General features: G+C 45.5%; 1 protein-coding gene across 20 annotated transcripts in view; it reads left to right on the top strand.

Annotated features, from left to right (window-relative positions):
* Positions 1–25,634, top strand: part of LOC120894441 (RNA-binding protein Nova-1) — an 80,290-nt gene that overhangs the window by 43,579 nt on the left and 11,077 nt on the right. For 14 of the 20 annotated variants that reach the window (XM_040297028.1, XM_040297025.1, XM_040297027.1 and 11 more), the window contains 4 exons: positions 1,348–1,422; positions 18,415–18,603; positions 19,774–20,414; positions 21,549–22,059. In XM_040297028.1, the coding sequence (XP_040152962.1) occupies positions 1,348–1,422; positions 18,415–18,603; positions 19,774–20,414; positions 21,549–22,059 (1,416 nt within the window). Of the gene's footprint in view, positions 1–1,347; positions 1,423–14,757; positions 14,856–18,414; positions 18,604–19,773; positions 20,415–21,548; positions 22,060–23,677; positions 23,854–25,634 lie in introns of those variants that run through there. The other 6 variants (XM_040297029.1, XM_040297032.1, XM_040297021.1 and 3 more) reach the window with 3 other exon arrangements.

Raw genomic sequence — 25,634 nt, 5'->3', positions numbered from 1 at the left:
TCTAGAAACTTCCTCTCGGCTTTATTATCATCGTCATCATCGTCATCATCATCACCGCCGTACCGTGGGTATTCTGTTGCCCGGTAGCCGTTGGCATACGATTTGCTTATATTATTCCATTGTCAGTATTGTGAAAGTACCATTTACCGTGTGTACCGTGTCGGCGCAATGTTTCGTGAAGAGCATTTTTCTGCACACAATTTAGGAATTCGCTCGCCGTGACAGGAACATTGCTGGGATGGGCAAACTTTTGGTTGATAAAATATGGAAATGGTTTATGATGCTACCGACAAGCATTGAGCATTCGAGGCAGGGAAAACATTTTTCTTTGCTTTTGCCATTCCGCTGGTACTATGCATTTAATTTGGCCAAGGCGGAGTAAAAGAGAAAAGAATGCAAGAAAAAAACAACAGCTCCATTGGGCACGGCAGCTGCGTACTGACCTTAGAGCTCAGTAAAATTGTTGATGGTTTGCTCATCGTCTTATTTGACGTTCGTTTGCTGAGATGTTTTATTTTTGTTCTCTTCTCGCACCAAAATGCAAACTGTGTCGTTTGATGCGCTTTCCTATTCAAACCGAAGGGATTAAAGTACTTTAAAGCTTTAATTTAACAGATCTATCGTTTTATAATGTGGCATTAGTTGACTAGCTAGTTCGATTAAAATACTTAAACGAACGTTTATATTTTCACTTGCGTTGAGTTACATGACATTCTTACTGACCATCTCTGGAGGACAGAGCTTTGTTTAGTTAGATACAAAAAAGGAATCGCCTAGCAAGCATGGTCAAAAAATGTGAAAAACAAAACCATCAGCCGAAGAAAATCTGCTCCGAAGGCACTACCTTGTCGCCCGTGGGCCAGGACGTGGATCATGGTGCCGAAAAGTTGCCCTTAATTTCCCTTCCCATGCCATGCATAACGCCCTTTTCCTGACCTGCTCTTTCGCTAGTTGATTTCATTCAAGACTCTTCCGCTCAGCCCCCCGGTATGGTGAGATTTTTCAAGATTATCCAACCCCGCGGGCACGTTGCTTGCCGCCCTCGTCGTTCTCTTGCGCGACTTTGCGTCTACCGTGCGTGTGTGGTGGTCCAGCGGCAGCAAGAAGAGGAAGAATAAAAGCAGCACCCCATCCGATACACATTCCATTCCCGGGGAACAAACCACACACCAGCACACAAGCAGAGCGTACCTTACCTTTTTCATTCACCTGCTATTTTTGTAAACCGAACCGTGGCATAAATGTAGAAGAAATAGAGCAGACACGGAATACCGCGAGCAGATTACGTAAACGAGTCTAATGTTTCCTTTTCTTATTCTTTTTCTCTTTTCAACCCCCGCCGCACAGGTAAGTCCCCCGATGCGCACATTGATCCCAGCAGGACGGTCACACAACTGAACCACGCAATGGAACTGTTCGAAGGTAGGACGATCGCAAAGAAGGAGCAAGATGCTGCTGGTGGAAAAAGCAACACCGCACTGCGCCTCCCACATTCACTCTTGGGAATTCTGGTGGAAAGGTTCTGCCGAGGTTTTATTTTCACTTTTCTGTTCTGCAACGAGCGGACGGTGCAATGGGCGAAGGGCGTCTACGAACCTTCCACGCACTGCATTAGAACCGGCCGCCCGCAAAGGCTTTCGCCATTGGCTTTTGCTATGCCTATGTCAGGCCATAAATATCGCAGATTATGGAAATGGCTGCACAGATCAGCATCACAGAGCTAGGAGCTGGCTGGATGATGCCGCTTCCCTTCCGTTTGGAGTGCTGCTCATTCTCTGTCCGTCCCTCCCGGTCAGTCTCATTTGCGTAAAACGCGAACGAATGTTTGTGATGTGATAATGATCCGGGTGTGTAGCCGCCAGGCCGCGTTAATGCGAGTGGTACTTTTTTCCGACCTCACTAGCTGAAGATGTTACGCACGCTTGACATGAAAAATGGTCTGCTTTCAGCGTGGTGTCAGAAAAATCGGAATCTTTGTCGGTACGATTGAAAACGAGGAAAAAGTAGCTTAAAGAGTCAAATAATCGGACAAAAATTACTTGATACTGGTGTGGAATATTGATGTTTTTGTTTTATCAAACGCGTAGAATAAGAGACAAACACCTCACTGTAGCAGCTGTTGAAGCCTTCGCTACGTAGAAGTTATGCCAATTAATTCGTGTAAACAAACAGTAATATTGTTTATCAACACACTTTTCCATTCGCCTTGGCAATTTTGGCCCCTCGTGAGATACACGTAGCACGTATTAATCGTTCGAAATCATCATTAGTTTTCCAAACAAACAAGCTGTGCTCATGCAGTGATCAAGCTGCTAACGGATATTAACGCTTATTCACAATTAAATTATCATCAAAATCAAGGGCTGACTGTTGAAGTTGCATAACATCGCCACAAGACGCTGGTAAACCAATCAAACAGACTTCTAATTTTAAAACACTGTTTGCCAGCAATTTTCAGCAAATAAATGTTAACTTACCATCTCTTCTCCGCAACGTTATCAAACAAGTGTGCGATAAAGCGATATTTATTCGACAACCGTCACATCGCTGTCCCACCGCTGTCACACGTGTTGGCCCGCTTCACAATTTATTCGGGTGCTTTAAACTGGGCGCCCAAGATCCCAACACACCCAACAACACACACCCTTTTAATTCACCTTCAATGTGAAATTCCTTCCCGTCTACCGTAAGCGCTGCACAGACGAAGGCATTCGTCTGGGCGGAAGGTAGAAAAGAGAGTGAAATAATTATTATAACAGCATTACCGAGAAAACGACCATTCCTGTCGAACCCCCTTGTCTGGGGTGGCGGGTCTCTTCTCCCGGGCGTTTGGAATTCGGTTCACCTACAGCCGAGCGGCGATCACCCATGGCAACGAGACGTAGCAATTTCGTCGTACGCACTGTTGTAAAAATAGAAGCTCTGCTACCTTCGGCTTGTAATGGTCAATACCGCGAACGCGAGCATCACCTTTCCCCGTTTGCCGTGTCCATGTGGGACAGTTTTGCTTTAGCGGCGGAGTTTAGCGTCGCTATTTTTTTTTTGTGTACTTCTAGGCCTGGGAAAGTGTTCGCATCGTGTAAGGCGTGATTTCTCTGAGCAAATAGAACCGCACACAACACATCCTATACATTAGCATCGGATCATTTTTACTCACTGCACCTGCAGAAGCGCCAGAACTACGGCACACAGGACGGGGCAGTTTGTCGCCTGCTCGCATTGTCTGTAGTGAAATTGTGTTTCGTGTACTATTCCTTAATGACCCCAATTCGGCATGAACAAGTGGAACGAATTCCACTTCTCTAATGCCCCGTCGATACAGGCACGCCTAAGGTCGAGATCAACCCCATAAATTGACGATTAGTTGGCTCCGTTTGTCTGCTGCGGCGGTGATTTATGCTTGTGGTCGACCAACCATTGTGCGCACCTAATTCGGCTCGGCTAACAAGCGCCGGTTTTGATTTTTCACATTGTCGCCAGACTTGTCGGTCGTATATGTCACCGAAGCCCAAACAGAACAGCCGCGACACACTGAGTGTGTTTGTCTGTGTGTCGCGTTTGTCTATCAATTACAGTTTGCGCAATGCGACGATCGAGCTGCAGTGCTTCTGCATCCTCTACGATGTATGGTCGTAGTTTTATTTCAAGGTTAGGTGTGATAGATTAAATTAAAATCACAATTGTCGTTGTGATTGAAGCTTAAGACATCTTGAAAATCTCATGAAAGTCATCTTTAAGTAAAAAAAAAAGAATTTTCTCGACAGCTTACTCAATTAAACAACATTCCTGCGCATCGATCGTTAGTCAGCGCACAGAAACAATGTTAGAATGTAACAACAAAAACAGCACTACTGGCAAAAGAATTTCACCCAATTCACCCCTGCCCATCATTCCACCGATCATGCCAATGCTTGGTAAAACGAACTGCGAAACAGTTCAAGTATGTGCTGCGAACCGTTAAAGTGCCGCCGAGCATTGCCTCGCTCCGGTTGCCCGTAACACGTTCGGTCGGTGCGGGAAGGTGCGCGGAGAGGAGAAGGTTAAGTGCGCGCCCGCGCACACGCACCGTGAAGCGACGCCGCAAAAGAGTGGCAGAGACCACTTGGCCTTGGTACGCATTTTCGCGGCCCAAAACTAAATAAAACGCTCTCGCTCTCGTGCTCTCGTTTCTGTGCGATACCGCACCACTTTCATGCAGGGCGTTTCTTCTTTTAGTTGCTTTCTTGCCCTTCAATAAAACATTGAACGTTTTACGATGCTCAATGGAGTGCGACCAGCGACTAATTGCCGATGCGTGGTTTTTAAAGCTACCCCGATCGTTGTTAGATGCGGTGGCAGGTGAAAATTCAACAGTGCTGAGCAAACACCGTGCAAGCGTTTTTTAGGGGACGGACGCGATAATTGGTATTTATCTTTCACCTACTTTGTGTGCCGAAACGAAGGGGGATAGTCAACTAAATTGTTTCTTGCTGTAGTCTCTTGAGAAAAAGACGCTTCCACGATACTTCAATCACTGTACTGTAACGTTTGTAAATAAATATTTCCAACCACAGCCAACACAGTTAAATATAACTTCAAACGGCTCTACCATGCACCATACCAAAAAAGCTTCAAACAGTTATCCGTTACCGTGCTTAAGGATAGCGCTACTCACCCAAACACTCAACATAGCTTGCTTCCCGTCCATCCTGCTACAGTAACTGCCAGTTTGAGCCAATGCGACGTTAGCATGTTTTTAATGCCTGACACGAAGGAATGAAGCTTTTCACTGCAAACAGTACTCGGCAGGCAACACACCACATTGCAACAGCAGCAGAGCATCATACCCTCTGTAGCTCCCCAACCCCTCTGAAGGTTACACTCGATGTATTCGGTCAGTGAATGGGTCGGCTTGGTCGTGCCGCAGAAAGAAGCTGCCACCGGACTGCCGGAAAGCTTCGACGGCAAGAGTTTTCCACCCCGTGTGGCCTTGTCCCCGATGGTCAATATATCGTCGTTCATCGGTGTGTTACTGCAACACGTCTGGTTAGTGCGGTGCAGTGCAGTGTGGTGGCACCATGGTCCCCGTCCGCCTTGACAGCGATTGCTGTGGTGTGGTCCGGTTTTTGTTGCGGCTCATTAGTTTCATGTTTGAGCCAAACGTCTAGCGCACTGCTGTGTTGTAGGTGCACAGCACACGTGGCAGTCCAACTGGTTTAGTGATAATTGAATCACGTTAACTTGCGCAACTGCGTTGCATCCGCAGCATTATTAGGATTTATAAATGCAATTATTTGCTTTATTTTGCCCACTTGATTTTGAAAAGTAAGGTATCAGTAATGTTATTTTATTGTGTACTCTTAAGTATAGCCAGTTCTTGATGCAATTGGTGAAAAAGGCACCAGAAATAGACATCACCCAAACTCTTTTCGACATTGACCAATACCTTCCTTAAAGAGAAGTATAGCTCCTTTGTAAGTGCACTCCTACTCAGCGGTAAAGCCAGATTGTGGAAAGAATCCAACCACATCTTCTTGGAACCATATCAAATATGTACGACTCGGTGTTTCGTACGATGAAATTGAATCATCAACCATTCATGAGCCGCTCGTTCGGTGCAATCGGTTTGTTCAAAGGATTAGGATTACTGGGCTTAAGGTAATAGAAAACATTCCTCTTGCTTACCAATCGTATCAGAGTGTTTGTTCTAGTGCGACACACTCTCGTGCAGGATGCGATTCTTTGACCTCACAGTTTCCATGATATTACTACGTGTTTTTGCATCGACAAAAACCAACATCTTTTGAAGGACTAACTCTAACACATTTGCAATAAACTATAGAGAGACCAAATTTTGTCTGTTTCATCTTAACAACTGTGTGAATTTGCTTACAAAAAGATATGGTTTGGCCTTTGCTCACTAGGTTAACGATGCGTTTAACCGGGAATAAACGCGTTCTCGCACCCTGGCCCCACTTGCTCGTACTGCAAGAAGCATAAATTAATGAGCATATTTTCACTCCGAACCCAAACGCAAACGATAACAAATTGCAGTATCTTCGGGTGCCCATTTATCACGAACAGTGCAGATGAAACCCCCGCCCTGCCCACGGTAATGGTCTTTGGCGTTGTATTTGTTTACACAAACAAGGGGGCAAGTGGTTCAGTGAGGCATTTCCATTCACGAGCGCTTCGTTCGTTCGCTGATTTATGTGGGCAAATCAAACGCCAATGTGCTACACGATTGCCAAACAAATAGATAAAAATAGTCCACTCCATCGAGCAGTTGCGGACGCGCGAGGCTGCGTTTGGAAGGCATTACGACTCTTATGATGGTTGCCTTTAGCGATAAATGGTGGCTTTCGTTTGATGAAATTGATGTCGATTCCATTGCTCGCTGACAGCACCAAAAAACGAGACGTTAATTCCTGTCTGTCTTCTTTTGATGTTGTTTTGTTTCCTTCTGGGCTTTCCTACAATTGAAAGTGTCCTATATCTAAGTTCCAGTATTTTATCCCTATTTTTCGTATAAGTCTTCTGACACGGATTAAGCTCCCCCTCATCTCTCTCTCTCTTTCTCTCTCTCTCTCTCTCTCTCTCTCTCTCTCTCTCTCTCTCTCTCTCTCTCTCGTTGTGGAATGAAAAGTAGCAGATGAATAATCCATTCAAAATCCACCAAGAAAACCCCCAGAGACGTTCTATTGCAGCGAAAAAGAAAAGCGTACCCCTCGAATGATGTAGTGTGAAAAACAATTTGATCGAATTCCTGCATCGCCGCCCTCCCCATCGGTTACAGTTGCCTCCATGCGTTCTCTAGACGCTCCATTCTCTTTCGCAAAAGTCTGACAGCTTGACGATGGCTGTCACCGATCGGAGTGTTAACACTAAGAGCTCCCACTTCCAGAACCTTTGCATCTTTAACTTCCTGGACGTAGGAACTCTCTCGCCAGTCACAAGCGAGATCAGGCGTCTACACCAACAAGGGATTTAAAAATAGATACAGAACCCATCCCACACCGTACACACACACACACACCCATTCCCATATAGTTCAGATTAGCACATCGGCACTGGCAAGATGGTGGTTGTTGTGGTTTACTGCTATTTTCTGCTGACGAACCGGGTCGTGCCTTACCTGGCACCACGGTACAAAACCTTCGCATGGCTTGCAGATGCTGCAGGAAACCCATCTCAGCAGTCAGCTCATCCTGTGCGGAACCTTCCACTCGTACAGCTTCTAATCACTTCCTGTATTTTAGAGAAAGCGTTTTTGTGTGTGTGCAATTGTTCTGCCAGTCGTGAATGTGTCGGTGTGGCGTCGTACTTGAACGGGATGGATCACTTTCGGGTCCTTTCAAGTCGAGAAGAAGGTCCTGCACTATTAAGCCTTCATCTTTTGCTCGGGCAACAATCCCGCCACCCGCCATACACCCACCAGTAGTGCTTTAAGTGGAGCTGCCGGTGGTAAATCATGAATAAAGCGAACCAAAATACCTGCCGACATAACCCGTACCAACCCTGCACCGAGCAGTGCTCAGCCACAGCCTCGGAAACGGATCAATGATTGTGAGTTCACGGCAAACGGTGCAGTGAGAGAGCGTGTGGGATTTCTGCCCAGACTACACAGGCGTTCGGCTTCATTTTGTGCTGCTATTGTGTGTCGGAAGCTTTCCGTTAGAGCAAACTTCCGTCCTCGCTTCTAGCTCCCTGAGCAAAAGGTGTACTTTCTTCGTACGCTTTTACCTGCTGCCCCTTGTGAGGTGAGATGGGAGACGATGACTTCAACCGAGAAGTAGTGCTTGAGAATATGCTACACAAGCGAATCGAGCCAAAAGTCCTTGCGCGGGGACAGGCTAGAGACAGGCTACAGTGATACCGGAAATTTGTACACACCGTGCCCCCGTAGTGTTGGTCGGGCTTTGAAAGCGACGATAAATTTACTTCTCCTCGCATGCAAAAACGGAATACAGCTGTCGGGAGAGAGGCTCGTTGCTTTGGAGGACCGTCTGTCGCTGGTTGGCTTTGTAACCTGCGCGTGGTTTAATGGTGGTTTTTTATGTGGCAATAATTTTTCACCAAACGCTGTACGTGCATGATATTAGGTGCCTCGCTGTTTGATGAGTTTGTTTGGAGTTTGTTTTGAAGAATACAGTTTTTCCTTTGAGAAAAGAAATTGTGCGCTGTATGTTATTTGCATACATTTTATTTTTATTATTGTATTATTTACACACATTGGAATATTATTTTACGGCTAGGATAAAAATACACTAAATATTTAAACAAAAAAATAAATTTGTAATTAATACTTCCTTTTAATCTTAGTAAAGCTGATTTCTCTAATGATTACATCTATGTTTTTCAATGGGATGATGGCAAATCAATACACACCGCTAAGGTACATCAGCAAAGGCTCGTAATGCTCATGGATTCGTATCAAATTTCTTTGAACGCACTCATTATTCATCGCAATAAAGGTTGATAATCGATCAAAACGGAACAAAACCCCAGCCCATATTTACTCGTGAGCATCTCCCGAAGTACTTTCTGCACGGTGATCCATCAAACGAAAACAACATGCAGCCATCATCATTGAACCATAATACTTACACCCCACCGGGAGACTAATTAGAGCGAATTGCCCTGACGTGTGACACAAACACACGCACACAAACACGGGGAAGACACACCGCTCTGTAGAAGTTGCGTTTCCGAGGCGCCCCACTACTTTCATCCGTGTTTGCGTGCGCGCTTGTGTGTTCTTTTTTGGTACCTTCCTCTCCCGAAGAAAGTAACCCGTCCTCACCTTTCCCAGGGAAGCAACGCTGCTAAGCAACCGGACGAACCACATCCACCACTACCGCCAGCAGCTCCCCATGGAGTGGCATTCGGTTCTGATGATGTGTAAATATTTTCATATCATTAGTCTCGGCAACTTCTTCGACGAGTGGCGTCGTGTGTCGCCCATTCCCGTACGGTCCCTCGAGTGACACCTACTCACCAACTACGGTCGGGTGCGCCGGGAAGCTGTGCGTCTGTGCGCGCACTCTTACCTTTGCGGGAAATCTTTACGATCCATCCCCCGTATGTTATGAGTGTAGTAGAGTGAGTAAAAAAGTGTCCCCGGTCCGACACGCACTCCAATCTCGCAAAAACGACGGTCCATCAACTGACCCCCAAAGGGGAAGCACATCTTATGCTGGTGTCATATGCTCTACGCGCTACGAGCGAAGCGCCATAAAAAAAAACAGCAGAGTTCACCAATGGTCATGAGCCGGTCAGTGCAATAAACCGGTTGTGATTTGTCCTTCCGACATCACATCGCTAGGAGACCTGGGATACGCCGGAAGTGGCTCGTAAAACGTCATCTTGTTAGTCTCTTGCCTTAGATATATGTGTGTTCTGAGAGCATCATCTAATCCTCTAAAGGTGTTCTAATGGGTCACCGGGGGCAAAGCGGCGCCCCGGTAATCCGCACAGCTACGACACTTTGATGGCTCTGAAAAGGTCAAATTTTTGGTAAAACGTACCTACAAACGAGGTACCATTTTCGCTTCTTCCGTGCGGTGAATCAATTAGTAATGTTTGCTGTTTTCAGAAGGTCTCATTCAGCTAAAGCGTTTACAATTTGATCAAAGATGAGCTTCATTCAGTTGTGACCAATCAAACAGAACCAACCACTCTTTGGAGCACACAGTTTACATCGGAATGAACTGCTCAAACGGCAGCATAGTAGAAACATGTGATTTCAATTATCATCCATCGGCTGGCAAACGACACGCCCGAGCATGGCGTGAGGCAATACGATGAGCCAGAAGTGACGCACATTTTAAGATACTTTAATAGCATGACACACATCCCATGGACTCACCCCCTATATGATAGCTTCATCTGCCGGCTTCATGGGTGGTTTCTCGTTCGTCTTGTGCAATTCATCCATCCATCAAACGAATGCTTAAACTCATTCACCGCTCACTCTCAAGTAAAGCCAACAACAACAAAAAATGAATAAAATGAAAACCTCTCTCTGATCTTCCACATCACACGCACGAACGAAGGGGTTTCCATTTTTTCTGTTCGTTTTCTGGATCCGTTGGGCATCTGGAAACTTGAACATACTGACGGTTGCAATCGAACCAACACTTACCCTCGGCAACACCATTTCATGATTGCTGTGCAGCTATGGTTTCAAGAGGGAAGGAGGCTGGTGCAGACGACCGTATCTAACTTTTCTTCACCCCCCAAAATGCTGAAGCGATCCTGTCAAGTGTCCGACACCTTCGCCCACACAATATGGGCCAGAATGGCCCATCGCACAACATTGCCTGATAGAGTCTTGAGAAGTAGAGTTGCTGTCAGGAATTGGGGAGAGAGAAAAAAACAACAACAACAACCGAGCGTTAATGTGGAGGATGTAACGCTCTTCTTGTTTGATTTGCTTCGAATGGTGTTAAGTTCAGGGAGGGGGTTAGAATTTCACACACCGCCCGAGTACCATAGCGAGCAGCGGGGCAGAAAACAGGCTAGTACATGTTTCCCTTTTGTTTTCTCCCTTGGCACTTTTACTGCCTGTTAGATGCTCATAAAAGCGATATTTTTCCAACCGAGCGAGTCTTGATGAGTGTAATTAACTGCAGTTTTTGCTTTGATGGTTGGAAGTGGATTTAAATACGTGCGAACGGGGATTTACAAGTATTAAGATTATACACCGGTCAAGCCATTTGCGGGCGAGGGTCTGCTTGCTTCCTCCGCTTCAAAATGCGTAACAGTTATCACCGTAATTACATACCACGAATAAAATCGCAGATCAAGCACGGAAAACCACAACCAAACCATCGCCACCATATCGTGGTCAACCCGCCAGAACCCATCTTTCGCCCCATCATCCCTGCACCATGATGTGTACAATTACCGGACACTCGCAACCACGAGGACAAGAACGATCGTCACTCTCCCAGCGCTTCTTCCACCACTCCACACGGACCCTGGTTGCCCTCGAGTACGCTCTAAAAATAATTCCCTCTTCTATGCCCAAACATTCATCCAATTCTAACCGTACCTCACGCGGGTAGCGCCATTGCCGCCACCGTCGTCAGCATGGCCGGGTGAGCATAAAATCAGATTTTTCTTCACCTCGTTGTCGGGAGCACTCTCGGTGTGTGCAGACTCGGGTCCATCCTTGCCTCATCCCCTCTTCGTCTGCATGTCCACCGGCGGCGGCCTGCGTGATTTCACTCCCTAACTCCGTCGCTGGGCCCGTGCAATAAAAGTAATAATAACGCGCCCAACCAGTAACATTTACGAGCGCATAAAAAATAAGGTGTACGCGGCTCGGTTATGTGTTTTGGGTATTGGCAATGTTTTTATTTTGTTGCTTTTTTTCTTCATCTTCGTGCACCGCATTTCGCATTTGAGAGTTCACGTGCCCTGTACACGCATCGAAGTGGTGGAGTTTTTCGCGATAAAGCCATCAGGCAAATGGAATCGACATGGTCGAAACATCAGCATCGCCGCCTCACCTGCGGGATTCACCCAGTCGGTTGTGATGGTAGATTTGAGCTGCCGAAAAGATGAAAACTGTCCGCAGAAAAAGAGCAATACAAACACAGACCACTGCAGACACGAACGACGCGGCACGGCCGAAGAATGTTTGGGGCTTATTTTTCGCACCGTTTGCTGCAGAATTTGCATGTGCATTTAATTTTTGATGGCGTGTCAACATTAAGGGGCCGGGCAAATCTTTCGATGAAATTTGCGCTCGTGCGGCGCAAGATTCGACGCAAGAAGCGTTTAGCGGTTTGGCACGTTTTATGACACTGCAATAAAGCATAAGTGTGTAGGAAATGGCTAGCCATTTGGTTAGCGAGGCGGCCATGCGTTGACTGAACTTTTTACTTTAATTTGGTTTCACTGATTACATGTGATCACTTGATGCATAAGTTTTGGTTCGATATTATGGTTTGGCGACTGGTCAAGAATAGAAATGATGTCTTTGAAGTGGGCCTCACCGGTAGGCATCTAAATCATGTTTCCAGCTATCTCTACATCTAACCACCAAATTGCTCCCTATTTCTTCATGACTAGTTTGAATCTGCACTGTTATTAAATTAAGCGTGTCCCTGTTTTCAAGTGGCCTATTTTCTCTGCCCTCTCATACACCCCGCAGATTGAGCTCAATTGCTGGCAATTGATTTTCCGTTTTGTTGTTCCCTGTGTAACTGTGCCGAGTGCACCGCTTCACGTGTGCATGCAATATCGATCGTTCGATCGCAAATGGTAGGCACATTTTTGGGAGAAATCGAAACATAAACATACAGCAAACGATGTGCATTGCAGCAAAGAGCCGAGCTGAAAAGGCGCTTCGGCTAGACACTTAGTCGTTGAGTACGTTGAGCTGCTTCACCAACTGTGCTGTTGATGTTTCCAACACCAATACTTTCCCAATCAACAATTGTGTCACGTGCTTGTAGTTATTACTTAAACTTGGTATGGTTCGCAAAGTGACACCGTACATTGAAGACGCGTTTTGTTCCCGTAACTTGGTATTCGGTGAAAAAATGCTTTTAATTTGCTGTCATTAACGTCAGACGTTTCGGGCAATGGAAGTTATGTACACACATCAGCTTGTACAACTTTACCCGTAAAGGAGGGAAACTTTTGTCGCAATCGTTATCAGTGATGGTAGAAAGATGATGTCGAGCATATAATGGTGGTTCAGTGTGCCTTTCATTCATACTATTGATTTCATTGGATTCGGAGAATTTGGCGTAAATGTTTTTCCGTTTCCGCCTATCTGCAAGAAGTGGCAGAAAGTTGTAACACACACGTACACAATATAAAGCGAAAATCAACCGAACCCGCACACGCGCGTATATGTCACTTTGCCGCCAGTGCAAACATGCCAGCCCGCCAGCCGCTCAATGTTACAAATCAACGGCAAAAGGCCACAATCACACACACTCCACCCCGATTCTCCGGTAATGGCAATCATTTTCCAAACTTCATCACCATTATCACCGTTTCACACTCCCGTTGGCAGTGCCTGGTTACCCCTTCGTATGGTCACAATAATAATCATAATCGTCGGATATTCGGTCGGTTGAGCTCACCACCGACACCGAATAATAATCTCTCCACTTCTCTTTCTCCCTCTCCCACTGTCTCAATCACTCTTGCAATGAATTTTATTGCGTACTTTAGCGTTGATGCTGCGTTCACCTTATATTATTTTTTACCCTTCACATTGAATCCGCCCTTCCCTTCCTGTGGCACGATCGCTTATCAGCATCGCTGGAACACACAGCGACACAGCCGAACGATTGCGAACGGGTTTGGCGGGCACAGTAGAACTTTGGGAAAACTTCCGAACCGCGGACAGAGTGTGTGTAACTTTTATTGTAGAGCTTTTCAACTCACCATCACCCACTGTGTGCTGATGCGGAAACGGAAGATCAACAGTTTCAAGCCATCATTTGATAACGCTCCGTTTCCAATTCGTTTCTGGTGGCACGAAAAGCTTTTTCTCCTCGCGTTTTGGTTCCCCGTTTTCATGCGATCGTTTGTCGCCCAAGCCCCGGTAATATCGATGCTGGTGATGTTTATCCAAATGGGTAAGGGAAAAAACATGCACCGCATACCTTGCTTGGGGGTATGATTATGTGTGTTTTTTATCTGCTCATAATTTTTATGGCATTTTACATTGCACCCACGGTTGGGCACGGTTTATTGAGTGTTCCATTGCGTAAAACAGAAGCCAGAAGAGCGTCTGTCGGGAGTTTGGGAGTTGTACAAAATGGGTGGATTTACGAGAACGCTTTAAGGCAAGCAATTGACCGATGTGGTTTCAATGTTATTGCTACACCCAGATTATGACGTAAATTGCAATTAAATCCCTCACGCGAAGCGTCTTTATTGTAGGACTGATTTAAATGTCTAAGTGTTTGACAAATTGGTTTGAATGGGTTTTAAAAATTTGTGTTGCTTATTTTTGAACAAATTGTAGTTTTGTAGTTGTTTTTAGATTGTAGTCATAACGCATCCATCAGGCATCTTCCGTCGTAACGAGCACTAACAGAACAAAACGTCCTCCCAGTACCAAAAGCATCTCCAATGCTTACAAACGCATCCATCCCAATCGAGGACGTTAGCTGCAAGGCTGCATTTGTACCTTCCACTGAAAAGCAAACGACCAGCAAACCAGTGGAAGCCAGTCATCCTACGTACGTACACGTGACGGATAAGCTTTCGGCGGGTTTTTTTCCATTCTGTTCCGCTGGCTTCTACCGGTGTTCCGAAAAGTGCAGCACCACCGTCTACGAGAGCGTGGCAAACACAACTTTTGCCCAGTGACAATGTGCATTGGCCGTGCTCATGCCGCATCACGTTTTTTGTTGTTCCATGCATTTTCCCCCTTCCCCTTCCCGAGCTCTCCACGCGTCAAACTAACGAACATTGACGCAATCAACGGTCGCGACCGTATCCACCGAGACCTTGGACTTGATTCGGGGAGGGCTACGGGTGTTTTTTTTATTATTCAAATTTTATTAGCGTCGAGAAAGAGCTTTTTTTTTACCTTTGCTTCATTCTTGCCCGCCTCGTAGCTCGGTTTTTGGGCCCTCTGTTTCGTGCTCGTTTTGGACTCGCTGACCGGTTTCGGGCGGCTGCCTTGGGCGGAATGTAGCGCCGGTTGTCGTTTCGGTCACGTCGCATCTTCATGCTGACGACGGCTGCAATATCAGAAAACAAACGCAATTAGTACCGGTCACAATCGCACGAGCGCGCTCGCCCGCGGTCTACCCATCTTACTGCCCATCTTCTTCTGATGCCCTTCTCAACCCGACCGACGGGCTGCTCGGTACTAAAAATAGTGTCGCAACAAGGTAATGCTATAGAAGAATAAGAAATAAAACACACCGCTCAAGCTCGCCCTTTACCCAAAACTGCTCTCTCTCTCTCTCGCTGCTCGTATTGCTCGTCCCCCGATTGCTGTCCCCATTACATATATGTAAATACGGAACGCGCTTGAAACAAACAGTTCGCTTTGTTCGTTTTCATTATCGAATCGAATCAAAGTCCGACACCAAGAAATATCTGGGGTTCGGGTTGCGAAGGACTGCGAGAACAACGCTCGATTCTTTTTGACACTTGTTGCGGGAGCATCTGAAAATGTCGCACCATCGCTGATGGTGGTGGTTGAAACGTTAGATTTATTTTTAAAAAACGAACAAGATGTGCTTTTTGCTATATAAACCTTGCTTCTAACGATTGCTTGATTGTTTATACGATCGGTTGCACATATTATACGTAATACAGCAATTAACACACAATTGCAATAATAATAAAAGTAAAAAAAAAAAACTCCATCATCACATTGAAAAAGGAACTGTTTTCTTGTTGCCGTTGAGCAGCTTTAACTTAATTTACTTCAACCTTCAATTCAGCTGCGCCAACACCGACGGCCGTTCGATCGAACCTAGTCATCGGGTCGAGTTTCAAGACAGTAGGCTAGTAGGTTAGAACGGCTTGGGCCTGCTCGGTGGCGCTTGTCATCGTGCTGACCCTGACCGAGAAACCGGCCGCACGTCGATTGTCGCAACCTCGTCATCTAACTTCTCACATTGCCAGACAATCGTTTGAGAGAGAGAGAGAAAGAGAAGGGGTACATCAAAAGCAACTATCATTAGTTGGGTCTCGAGCACCAGCCGAGGTCTTAGATGTGTCACCCAACGAAACAGGAGGGTGTAATTTAGTGCTCTTTCCTTTTTCCGCCGCTCTTCCTCCGATCGTATGCTTCACCGTACGCGCTCCATCAGGCTGGGCGACGTTGGTGCAAGCATTATGGTCATTACAATCATTACTAGATGGTGCTTAGCGATGGGGGCGGGTGCCGGTAGAGCCGAGTGCAGTGGATTGCTGTTGATGTATTTTCGTTATTCTTTATTACTTCATGATTAATGGTATCGTTATTCCATTCGCTTTGCCTTATTTATGCTGATTATATTGAATTTCCCGTCGGTTGCATGATGAGGCACGTGTAATAAATAGCGACGTTTGGGAGAGAGGATCTAGCACTTAATGGATTTAGTATTGAAATTAGAAAATACCTAATAAATATAAAATTTCATCATCCTGAATCTATAAAATAAATAGATACACTTGCATACATCGTTCGCTTTGAAGAACACGAAAGCAGAAATTGAATCTAAACTTTTCCCGACGAGATGCAAGCCAAACTTTCCGGACAGAGGATCTGTTTCATGTTCAGAAAACTTCATTATTATTCATTTAAAGCACCACTGCCCTACAACACAATGTGCGGGAAAAAGTTTCTCTCTTCATCCTAAACGTGCACAGTGCATCGCACCCACCGTTTGTTCGCAAATGAAAAGCAAAAATCCGTAGAGAGTTCACAGTGCTCCAACAAAACAGTTCGCTGCTTGAATCGCCCCGGAAGGAAGGATAACGTTAGTTTTCGTACGTGACATTAACAGTTTTCCGTGGGGTTGCTAGTGGAGCTCGGGTTTTCTTTTTTTGCTATCTGTCTCACCCGGAACCTGATTGTTTGAACCAGAGTGTGTTAGATAATGTTGCACGTACTGGATACAGCTTAGGTTCTACCGAGTTCTACCTTCGCAACACAAACATACACACCGACAGACACATACGGACAGCGGCAAAAAGCAGGTCGTCCACTAGGGAAAAACACAATTAACTTTTATTGCCTCCTAGCCATGATGAGGACCTGCTTGCCCGCTAGTAGTGTGCTGTGAGCACACCGTGACTGGGATTTTGCAGTTTGGATAAAAATCCGAAACATGTGCTAGTGTGCCAAAACATAATACAAGAACATCTACACACATAACATAGCGAAAAGGACCAAATGAAGCGTAAAAGCAGCGGCATCCAGCAAAGTCAGGAGTGGAAGAGGAAAGGCAGCTCTAACGCTAAAGCCTCCGCTCCATGTTCTCGCCCTGCATGCAATGGAAGTGGAGCTGGAGTGGTGAATCATAGAGATTAAAGCAACTCGTTGATAGAGCACGATCTGCTACAGTGTTTTTTAAATGAACTAGAAGTTTGATGGTGCTTGTTTTTCGTCCTCTGCCTCGGTCAGTTCGTTTGTAGCCAATGAAAATCTTTTCAAGTAATTTGGAGCAACTGCGAGTTTTATGCACAGGGGTAGTCAGAGCATTGTGCAGTTCTAGAATGTAGCACATTGTTTGTTCATTTTCAGTAAATTCACGAAAACCAATACTACCATCTTCCTTAAAGCTCCAGCACGATGCTAACTTAATTGGGGAACATCTTCCAAATCAATCACCGTGACGGCAATCAATCAATGAAAAGTTCTCGTATCTCTGCCGCTCTTCTTCATCACGCAATCGATTGCAATCTGCTCTACCCAACCTACTCCCTGATTCCTTCCACCTCTTTTCCACAAAAACGAAAGTGAAAAGAGTCGCGAAAGTGAAACCGTGTAGCTCATGGTTCAAAACACACTCACCGATTGCTTCACCATCCGTCAACTGATTGTGCCATGGAGCGGTGGTGGGTAAGAGTTGTGTAGCGAAACCTTTTTGTGTACTTTTTTATCGTAGAGACTCCCCTTCTACGGAGTAGCGTCGAGCAATTGACAATTCCGCAATCTTTGCCAATACATGCACTCTCTGTCCACTTCTCCACCTTGCGGGAGAAGAATGTGGGTGAGTGGGTTTTTATGTCTTGAACGGTTTTTCGACGCAAACCCACACCCACCCCATGGCCCAGTAGGAATTGGCAAGATTTAAAACATGGGTCGTTCGGTGTATGTGTGTGTTATAGTTTGAAGTGAAGAGTTTGGTTTGGCTTTTTTTTGTCTGCTCCAAGCGTAATGTCAAACTACACTCCCGATGTGTGTGGTAGGGTTGGCTTACTAGCTTGCTGTAAGAGGACGGAATACGTACGACAGGTTTCCCCCCATCTGTATATTATTTGCATATTTCGTTCTGTTTGCCCCTTTGTGGCTGAGGTCATCGGGGCGACCGTGACATTCGCAGAAGGAAGTAAAACGTAAACAGCAATCGGGTCTATCCCACCTACCATACGCAGGGGGAGCTTTGGAAGCGAAAGGGGACAGATCTGGCGAAACATTCTTCGGAGCGCTCAAAATTATTTGTTTTTTTTTTTTTACCAAAAAAGTGAAACCAACTTCAAAGGGTCTGTGGCATAATGTTTGCAGCTTATTGTGCCTTGTGCTCGAACGTCATCAGTTTGAGAATGGACATCGCTGCCACTACCACAATGAAACAGTGCGCACTCAAACCTACAGAAGTACAGCAAATGTGCTTCTCAAGATCTTGATATCTTGACCGGTTGTGAACATTCCTTGCTTTGATGTACCCCACACCTTGCACTATTGCACACACCGTTAGTAATCTATATGTCATCTTGCTTTCTTTGCAGCTACGGGAACTACCACCGCCACCACTACCACAGCTACCAATGGCGGTGGAGACAACTATCACTTCAAGACGCTGGTACCGTCTGTCGCGGCCGGTGCCATCATCGGCAAGGGCGGCGAAACGATCGCCTCGCTACAGAAGGATGCCGGTGCCCGGGTGAAGATGTCCAAGGCGCACGACTTCTATCCCGGTATGTATTCCGATCGCATACAAACACACATGCCTTCTGCTGTCTGCCCTATGTTTCTATCTTTACCCTTCTCACACCCTCTCGCACCTTTTCTTTCTCTATGTTACCGACTGCTGCTTACTTTTTCCCGACTTTTTCGTGTTTTTTTTTCTCTTCTATGTCCACGCTTTCATTCTTACTCCGTTGTTTTGCAATGCTGTCGTATTGGAAATACGATTGAATAACATGCTATGACGTCGTAATGAAATGTTTCTGATAGATGCATTCAGTTAATTAGTAGCTACCAAACAGTTTTTTTTTTGTTTCCAGTTTTGTTGTACATTGAAGCGTATAATAATATTTGTACTACCGTGCCGAACCCATTGAACAGTGTTTTTCAATGTTTGTTTTTCGCTCCATTTCATTCATTCAATCTATGTGTGTACTGTACTTACACTCTTTTGCGTTCATGCGCCACGCACATCATTCAAGTTGTGCAAAGCCGCCGAGAGCCTACATTATCCTTCCTATCGCATTTGTCATTTGACATTTTGGTGTTAATAGTAATGTGTTATTGATGTGTTTTTATTCAATTTACTTATCACGACCGCTGCATCCAATTCATACAATATTGTTTTCAAATATATGTGTATACTTTATCGTGCATCAACGCATCGTTAAGTTGCACAGGGAAAAAATACGAACCCTTCGCAAGAAACCTTTTTCAGGACGTCGGAAAGTAAATGCGCTGAATGCTGAATGTGCGGCTCATGAAATGTGAAACTTTTGAAACAATTGGAGATAAATTGGTATTATTTGAAAACAACAGACGAAAAGTGTCACATATTAGTGCATTTTGCTATGCTGTCATACTGTGTAACTAATGGTTTGATTCGTCATCATGCTCAACGATCATGTTCGACAGCAGGCACCAAACATTGAACGGTTGTTAGGAACACTTCCCCCCCTTCACCAACTGTCCCCTCTACTCTAACCATTCTCACAATTCAGTACATTTAGCATTCCACACAGGATACGGAAAGGGCAAACCATTTTGTAAAAAGTACTTCTGTCATCATTCAGGCTCATCAACTTTTCTCTCTCTCTCTTTCTCCTTCTCTCTCTCTCTCTCTATCTCTCTCTCTATTCTTTCTCTCTCATGTTGTACTCACTTTTCTTCATCTCCAAAAGGTACCACCGAGCGTATCTGTCTCATTAGCGGCACGGTCGAGGGCATCCTGGCCGTGCTCGATTTTATCACCGACAAGATACGCGAGAAGCCCGACATTACCAAAGCGCTCACCGAGGCGGACGCGAAGCAGGCCCAGGAGCGCGACAAGCAGGTCAAGATACTGGTGCCGAACACGACCGCGGGCATGATCATCGGTAAGGCCGGTGCGTACATCAAACAGATCAAGGAGGAGTCCGGCTCCTACGTGCAGATCTCGCAGAAGCCGAAAGACCTGACGCTGCAGGAGCGCTGCATCACGATCATCGGCGAGAAGGAGAACAACCGGATTGCATGCAAGATGATCCTGGCCAAGATCGTCGAAGATCCCTCATCCGGCACCTGCTTGAACGTATCATACGCAGACATCAACGGACCGGTGGCCAACTTCAACCCCACTGGTTCGCCATTCGCCGCCTCACAGAATCCCAATTTCAGCTCGAGCACCGCCTCACTCAACTCCGCCATCAGCGGGCCGCTGCCGAATGCGGCGGCCACCGGTTTGCTGGTCAACGGCACCGGGCTCAATCTGTCATTAAACCTAGGTGCACCATCACCACAGACTAATCCTACCGTTACCACACAATTGCTTGATCATATTAAGGTAGAATCAAACGTTTCATTCGTTTATCTCTTTCGTTTTTTTTTTTGTGTATAGTCTTTTGTTTGTGTTTACTATTTCTGCGGCTCCTGTTTATAAACATCCTTTTGCGTTCATTCCTTCCCTCCCATCTCTCCCTCGGCGTCCCACTGTTACGTGTACCATTCTTTTTTTTTTGCGCAGCTGCCATTCGTTTTCCATCCCTTCATTTTGTTCACGCGCCTCTCGAAGCGTTGTCCCTGTGCCCATGGGTGGCGAAGCATTTTTGCTGCTATACTTGCATAGGGAGGGAAGTTTCCCTTTCCTGTGAATGTGTGTGCTCCTGTTTAGTTTTCATCTTCAGTTCTCCTTTGTGTGCCACCACCAAACCTCTCTTCTGCTCTCTGTCTCTCTTTCTCACTCTCTTTTTATCCCTCTATCTAACCAAACTTAATCACGTTGCTAGCAGCATCACTACGCATACGCATCGACAGGGACCAGTAGCGCTAAAATGGACGTGCTTAAATGTTTAAAAACAATGTATAGATGTACATGTGGCACTTGCTCTCCGCGCATCGGCAGATCGAGCACACGTTTTGAAGCACCTCATCAATCGTCACTGTAATCTCTTCTTGTCCTGGGCGAATCCATAAATTTTTTCCTCTGTTTTCGTGTGCATTAACTTGCTCATTCTACGGCATCATGAAACATACCTCTGAATTCAACCATTTGCCTCAGTTTCGACAAGCACCACATGATAATCTTCATGGGATGTTGCCCCCTCGCACATCCTTCTAAACTTTCCAAGCGCACGGCATCTTCAAAGATCTTGGCTTCTTGCGTGCTGGCGAAGGAATCGGTACGCAGTATCCGGTTCCCTATAACCTCTGGCTGACGTACAGCTTTTGGTGCATCAAGCTGACAGAGTCAACGTGTGCACACACTATCCCCTGTCCCACCCACCACCACAGCTTGTTTGTTTTGTGAATCCCTTCTCAATGTTTTCCCCCTTTTTTTGTTTTGTTTTTAATATGTACAATGCGTTTATAAATCCTGGAGCCGGAAGTTAATAGTCGCCACTAATGTGAAACATGTTTCCCCCTCTTCTCTTCTAACTCTCTATTTTGTTCTCTTCTTCGCCTTCTTCGATCATGACAGAGTGCCATGAGACAGTCCGGCTACTCGGACACGGCCACGGCTGAGGTGCATGCCGCGCTCGGTGTGCTGGCAAAGTATGGCGTCCTGGGCATCGGTGTCGGGCTGCAGAACGGTACGCACTCGACCACGCTCGGCTATCTGGGCATGCCGGAGATGCAACAGTCGTCGGCGGCGGCGGCGGCCGCTGCCTCGGCCGCCACCGGCGTGTACGGTGCCGTCGGTCAGCTCAACCTCGACTCGTACCTGCACGGGGCGGGCACGGCGACGCCTCGCACTACCGCCATCGATCGCTACGATCCGACCACGTTCGATCCGTTCCGGCATCCGGGCACGCAGGCGGCGACCCCGATCTCGATCAACAACAATGCGTTCGGGCTCGGCAACCCGAGCGCCCTGAACGCGGCTGCCCAAACGCTCGGCTCGCTCAGCAAGAGCCCGACCCCGGCCGAGATGACCACGAGCAAGGAGAAGAACGTCGAAATCCCGGAAGTGATCGTAGGTGCCATCCTCGGTAAGTTCCTCCGGCAACGAAGACCCCAAGGGTGTGTGTGTGTGCATGTAGGCGAATGTGTGCGTGTGTGCAAGATGTTTGAGTGTGTTTTTTTCTTCTTAATTCTGTTTGCTCTGGGGTGGAACATCAAAATGGCCACGAACAGCCATGCGATTTAGGCGAAAGAAACCCTCCGTTTTTCGATTACCAGTACACGTACACGCACACAGACTACACCATTAACACATGGCCTATACGGTGTTTTATACTGCGTCGCCGTTAGCGTCGGTTCCATTCTCACGCATATACCATTATCATTTATTCATTGTTTATCAATATGTTTGGATTTATCACAACAACAAAAAACAACCATGAAAGCATTTTCCATGCCATTGCATCGCCACATACTTCATACTACTCGCACAAACCTAACCGATCATATTCATCACGTTTAATGCATCCAATACTCCATCCTCCCAAAAAACACACTACCACATCCTGCTTGGCATCTGGTTCTCTTCTTTCACTCCCCTGATGTATTATACTTTTTTCGGTGACATCGATGCCGTTCTTTCGATCGTGTCCGCAACGATCTGTTTTACTGGCCGATCTAACGCTGCTGCACTCTGCTCTGTCTCATCACATACACACACACCAACTCTCTCTCTCTCTCTATCTTCATCATGCGCTCTCCTCCAAACCATGTACGTCGCGGATTCTTCAGAAACCCAACCAACGTCATCGAATTCGTCACTTCGTTCATCTTCAATCAAAACAACAAATCAGTCAACAGCCATCACAGACTAACACCGAAAAAGCAATCTGCTGAAAAACAACCAAATAAACTCAATTATGTTTTCTATCAACATGAAGATATCGTTGATAAATTAGCAGCGAACGGGATTGTGAGAATGTCTTCAATGAAACAACTTCCCACTTATGATTGCTAGCTTATGCTCAAAATCAAATAGTTTTGTACAAATCTTGTACAATGGTTTTAGGTTTCCACACGCCTATGTTTGTGGTATTGTGTGCGCAAAACCAAGGTCTTGTTAAATCGTTCATGTGAATATGTCAAACATATACGTTCTTCCCTTGCAATTCAACGGTTGGAGATCAAGTATTGATTAGCTTTTTACGATTTTTCAAATGTAAATATTTTGTACAATCTTTAAGTGATTGCAATTCCCGTGTCTCATTGCGTTCATCAAGTTTCGCTCACCTTCGTACCACACTCATCCGTAACGTAAAAATCGTTAATTGGAAGGCAAACAAGCGTAGCAAAGTTTTGTTAGCAAAGCTTTTCTGCCTCATCGATCGATGGAAACAGTATCAATAGTTTTCATAAAGGAACTTCACATAACTTTACAAATTAGCCAAAAACGATAATAAACAAAACAATCAAACAACAACTTCAGATATCATATTCAACGTCGCATCATGTATTGCTAAACAGCAAATAACAATAACAACTTCAAATCATCCGCAACCAAATGAACCAAAGAAGAAACGCGAAACACGCAGAAAACAATTAAATTCAAGTGAGCACTCTGCTGCTCTTCATACAGCTTCTACCGTCACCGTCACAGCAATAAAAAGGACACCGATTTGACCCAAAATAAACGCTTTACTCTTCCAGGTAATCCCTACCTGCAATCGACATACACGCAGTTTCTGCAATGCGCATATCCCATGGGCTCGGTTGAAAACGTGATCGATCATCACTATTAAGCGACCTCGTTCCACCAAAGGAACCGAAGTGCAAGGACCTAGACCCACACACACACACACACACACACCTACACACCTACAAACATTACATACTATGTTTACCCACACAGGCCCAAAAAAGAGTAGCAAGCGTAAGGTTTGAGAATGATGACTAGGCTCGAAAAATGGGCATATCTTACTCATCGAAACCGACACAAACATTTCCACTATTTCGTACGTTCCAAAGGAGTAAACGTAACAGCAACATGTGCCTTTTAGTTCACAGTTAGTACATGTGATATAGCAGACCAACGGTTTCCACTGAACTCTAGTTTGTTTTGTTGTAGGGGCAGCAAAGCGCCAAGCAAACGAATGGAATATCCTTCCTTTTTTCCTTTTAATTAACTTGCCATTGCTCGTAATTAGGAATAGTTTTTTTTTGTTTTGGTTTAACATTTGCCATATTCATTCCCCCACTGGTCAATTCCATTCGGCAGGTACGCAGCGGTACCAGTAATGTAGGTGTAGAGCACCATTTTATTAGAGGCTAGTTTGTAGACATTTAGTTGCGTGCGGTTCTGTGTTATTGCTCCACTTGTTAAATTGCCCGAAAGAATAGCACTGCTAGCGTCTAAGAAGATTAGAAGCCCATCGTTGCCAACACAGTACAAAAGAATTGTAGGGTAGAACATTTAAACACGGGGGAAAAATAGCTCACTTAAAGGACTCACTACGAACAAGACACCAGGACACCAGGACACGAACCCGCGAACGTCGTGATGCGCCGATTGGTGGTTTGATGAATGATCGGCATTAAAGCGCCCGGCATGATGGCGCATCAACATCACCACTACCACCACCACCACTACCACCACTACTACTACTACTACTACTATCACCACCCTTCCTCAAGTCCGGCTGGGCCGTGGTGCTGTAACCCTTCGCCAGTGTGAAGCGCGCTGGAGATAGAGCCAAGAAGAGTGCGCGAGCGTGATTGTGCGCCACAGAACGTTGTGCGACGAACGATCGATCGGGACCGAATCTGGCCGCTTTTTACGCTCCCTACTCCCATCCCCTCGAGCCCAAGTATATACAACACACACTGTTTTAATTATTTTTATTCTTTTACTTCCTCTGTTGGTTTAACTTGTTGTACTTTGTTAAGTCATCTTCATTACCCCGCTCATCTCTCCCTCGCTCTCCCTTTTTCTTTGTATGGGTTGCTTAATCTACCGGTTATAAGTTTTCCATCTGTTTTCTATATGCTTTAGCATTTGTTTTTTTTTCCGCACGATTCATATGCTAAGTTTTTTTTTAAATATGCAAACTAAAATCACAATAACTGGGTTTTAACTTAGATCAGGTCCGATTGACTGGTACATCCGGCTATACTGTGTCACTGTGTATTACGAAACCAATGTGCCAATCGCTTCCATCGCCAACTAATACGCACGATCCGATACGCCACTCTCATTATTCGGGTTTTGGGGAACTCTCTGTATTTTGGTCGAAACTTTGCAACGGTTGAAAAAATTCGGTATTTTAAAAGCCTCATGTTGTTGGATACTATACATACTCATTTGTACCTGGTCGTGTAACATGTCTGTAGTAGTGAACTTTGAAGGATTCATCTATCACAATTGTAAATTTGCATCCTCATTGGTGGAGATGGTTTCGAATAGGAAACCATAGAAATGGTATGGGTAGTATGGGAGAGCCTGTTCCGAAGATTGATTACACCCAAATTCTTGTCCATTGAGTATCAACAAAATGGTGTTTATGTAGCTAAGAAGGTTTGGAGAATGCACCTCATCCGTCGAGACATTTTGATACATCACAACTCATCCTTGAACTGAGCTAGGGAAATTCAGTCCTAACATTTATCA

Source organism: Anopheles arabiensis, chromosome 2 (genome assembly GCF_016920715.1).
Source record: "Anopheles arabiensis isolate DONGOLA chromosome 2, AaraD3, whole genome shotgun sequence".
In the NCBI taxonomy this organism is placed as follows: Eukaryota; Metazoa; Arthropoda; class Insecta; order Diptera; family Culicidae; genus Anopheles; species Anopheles arabiensis.
This window is presented reverse-complemented; position numbering and strand designations above follow the sequence as displayed.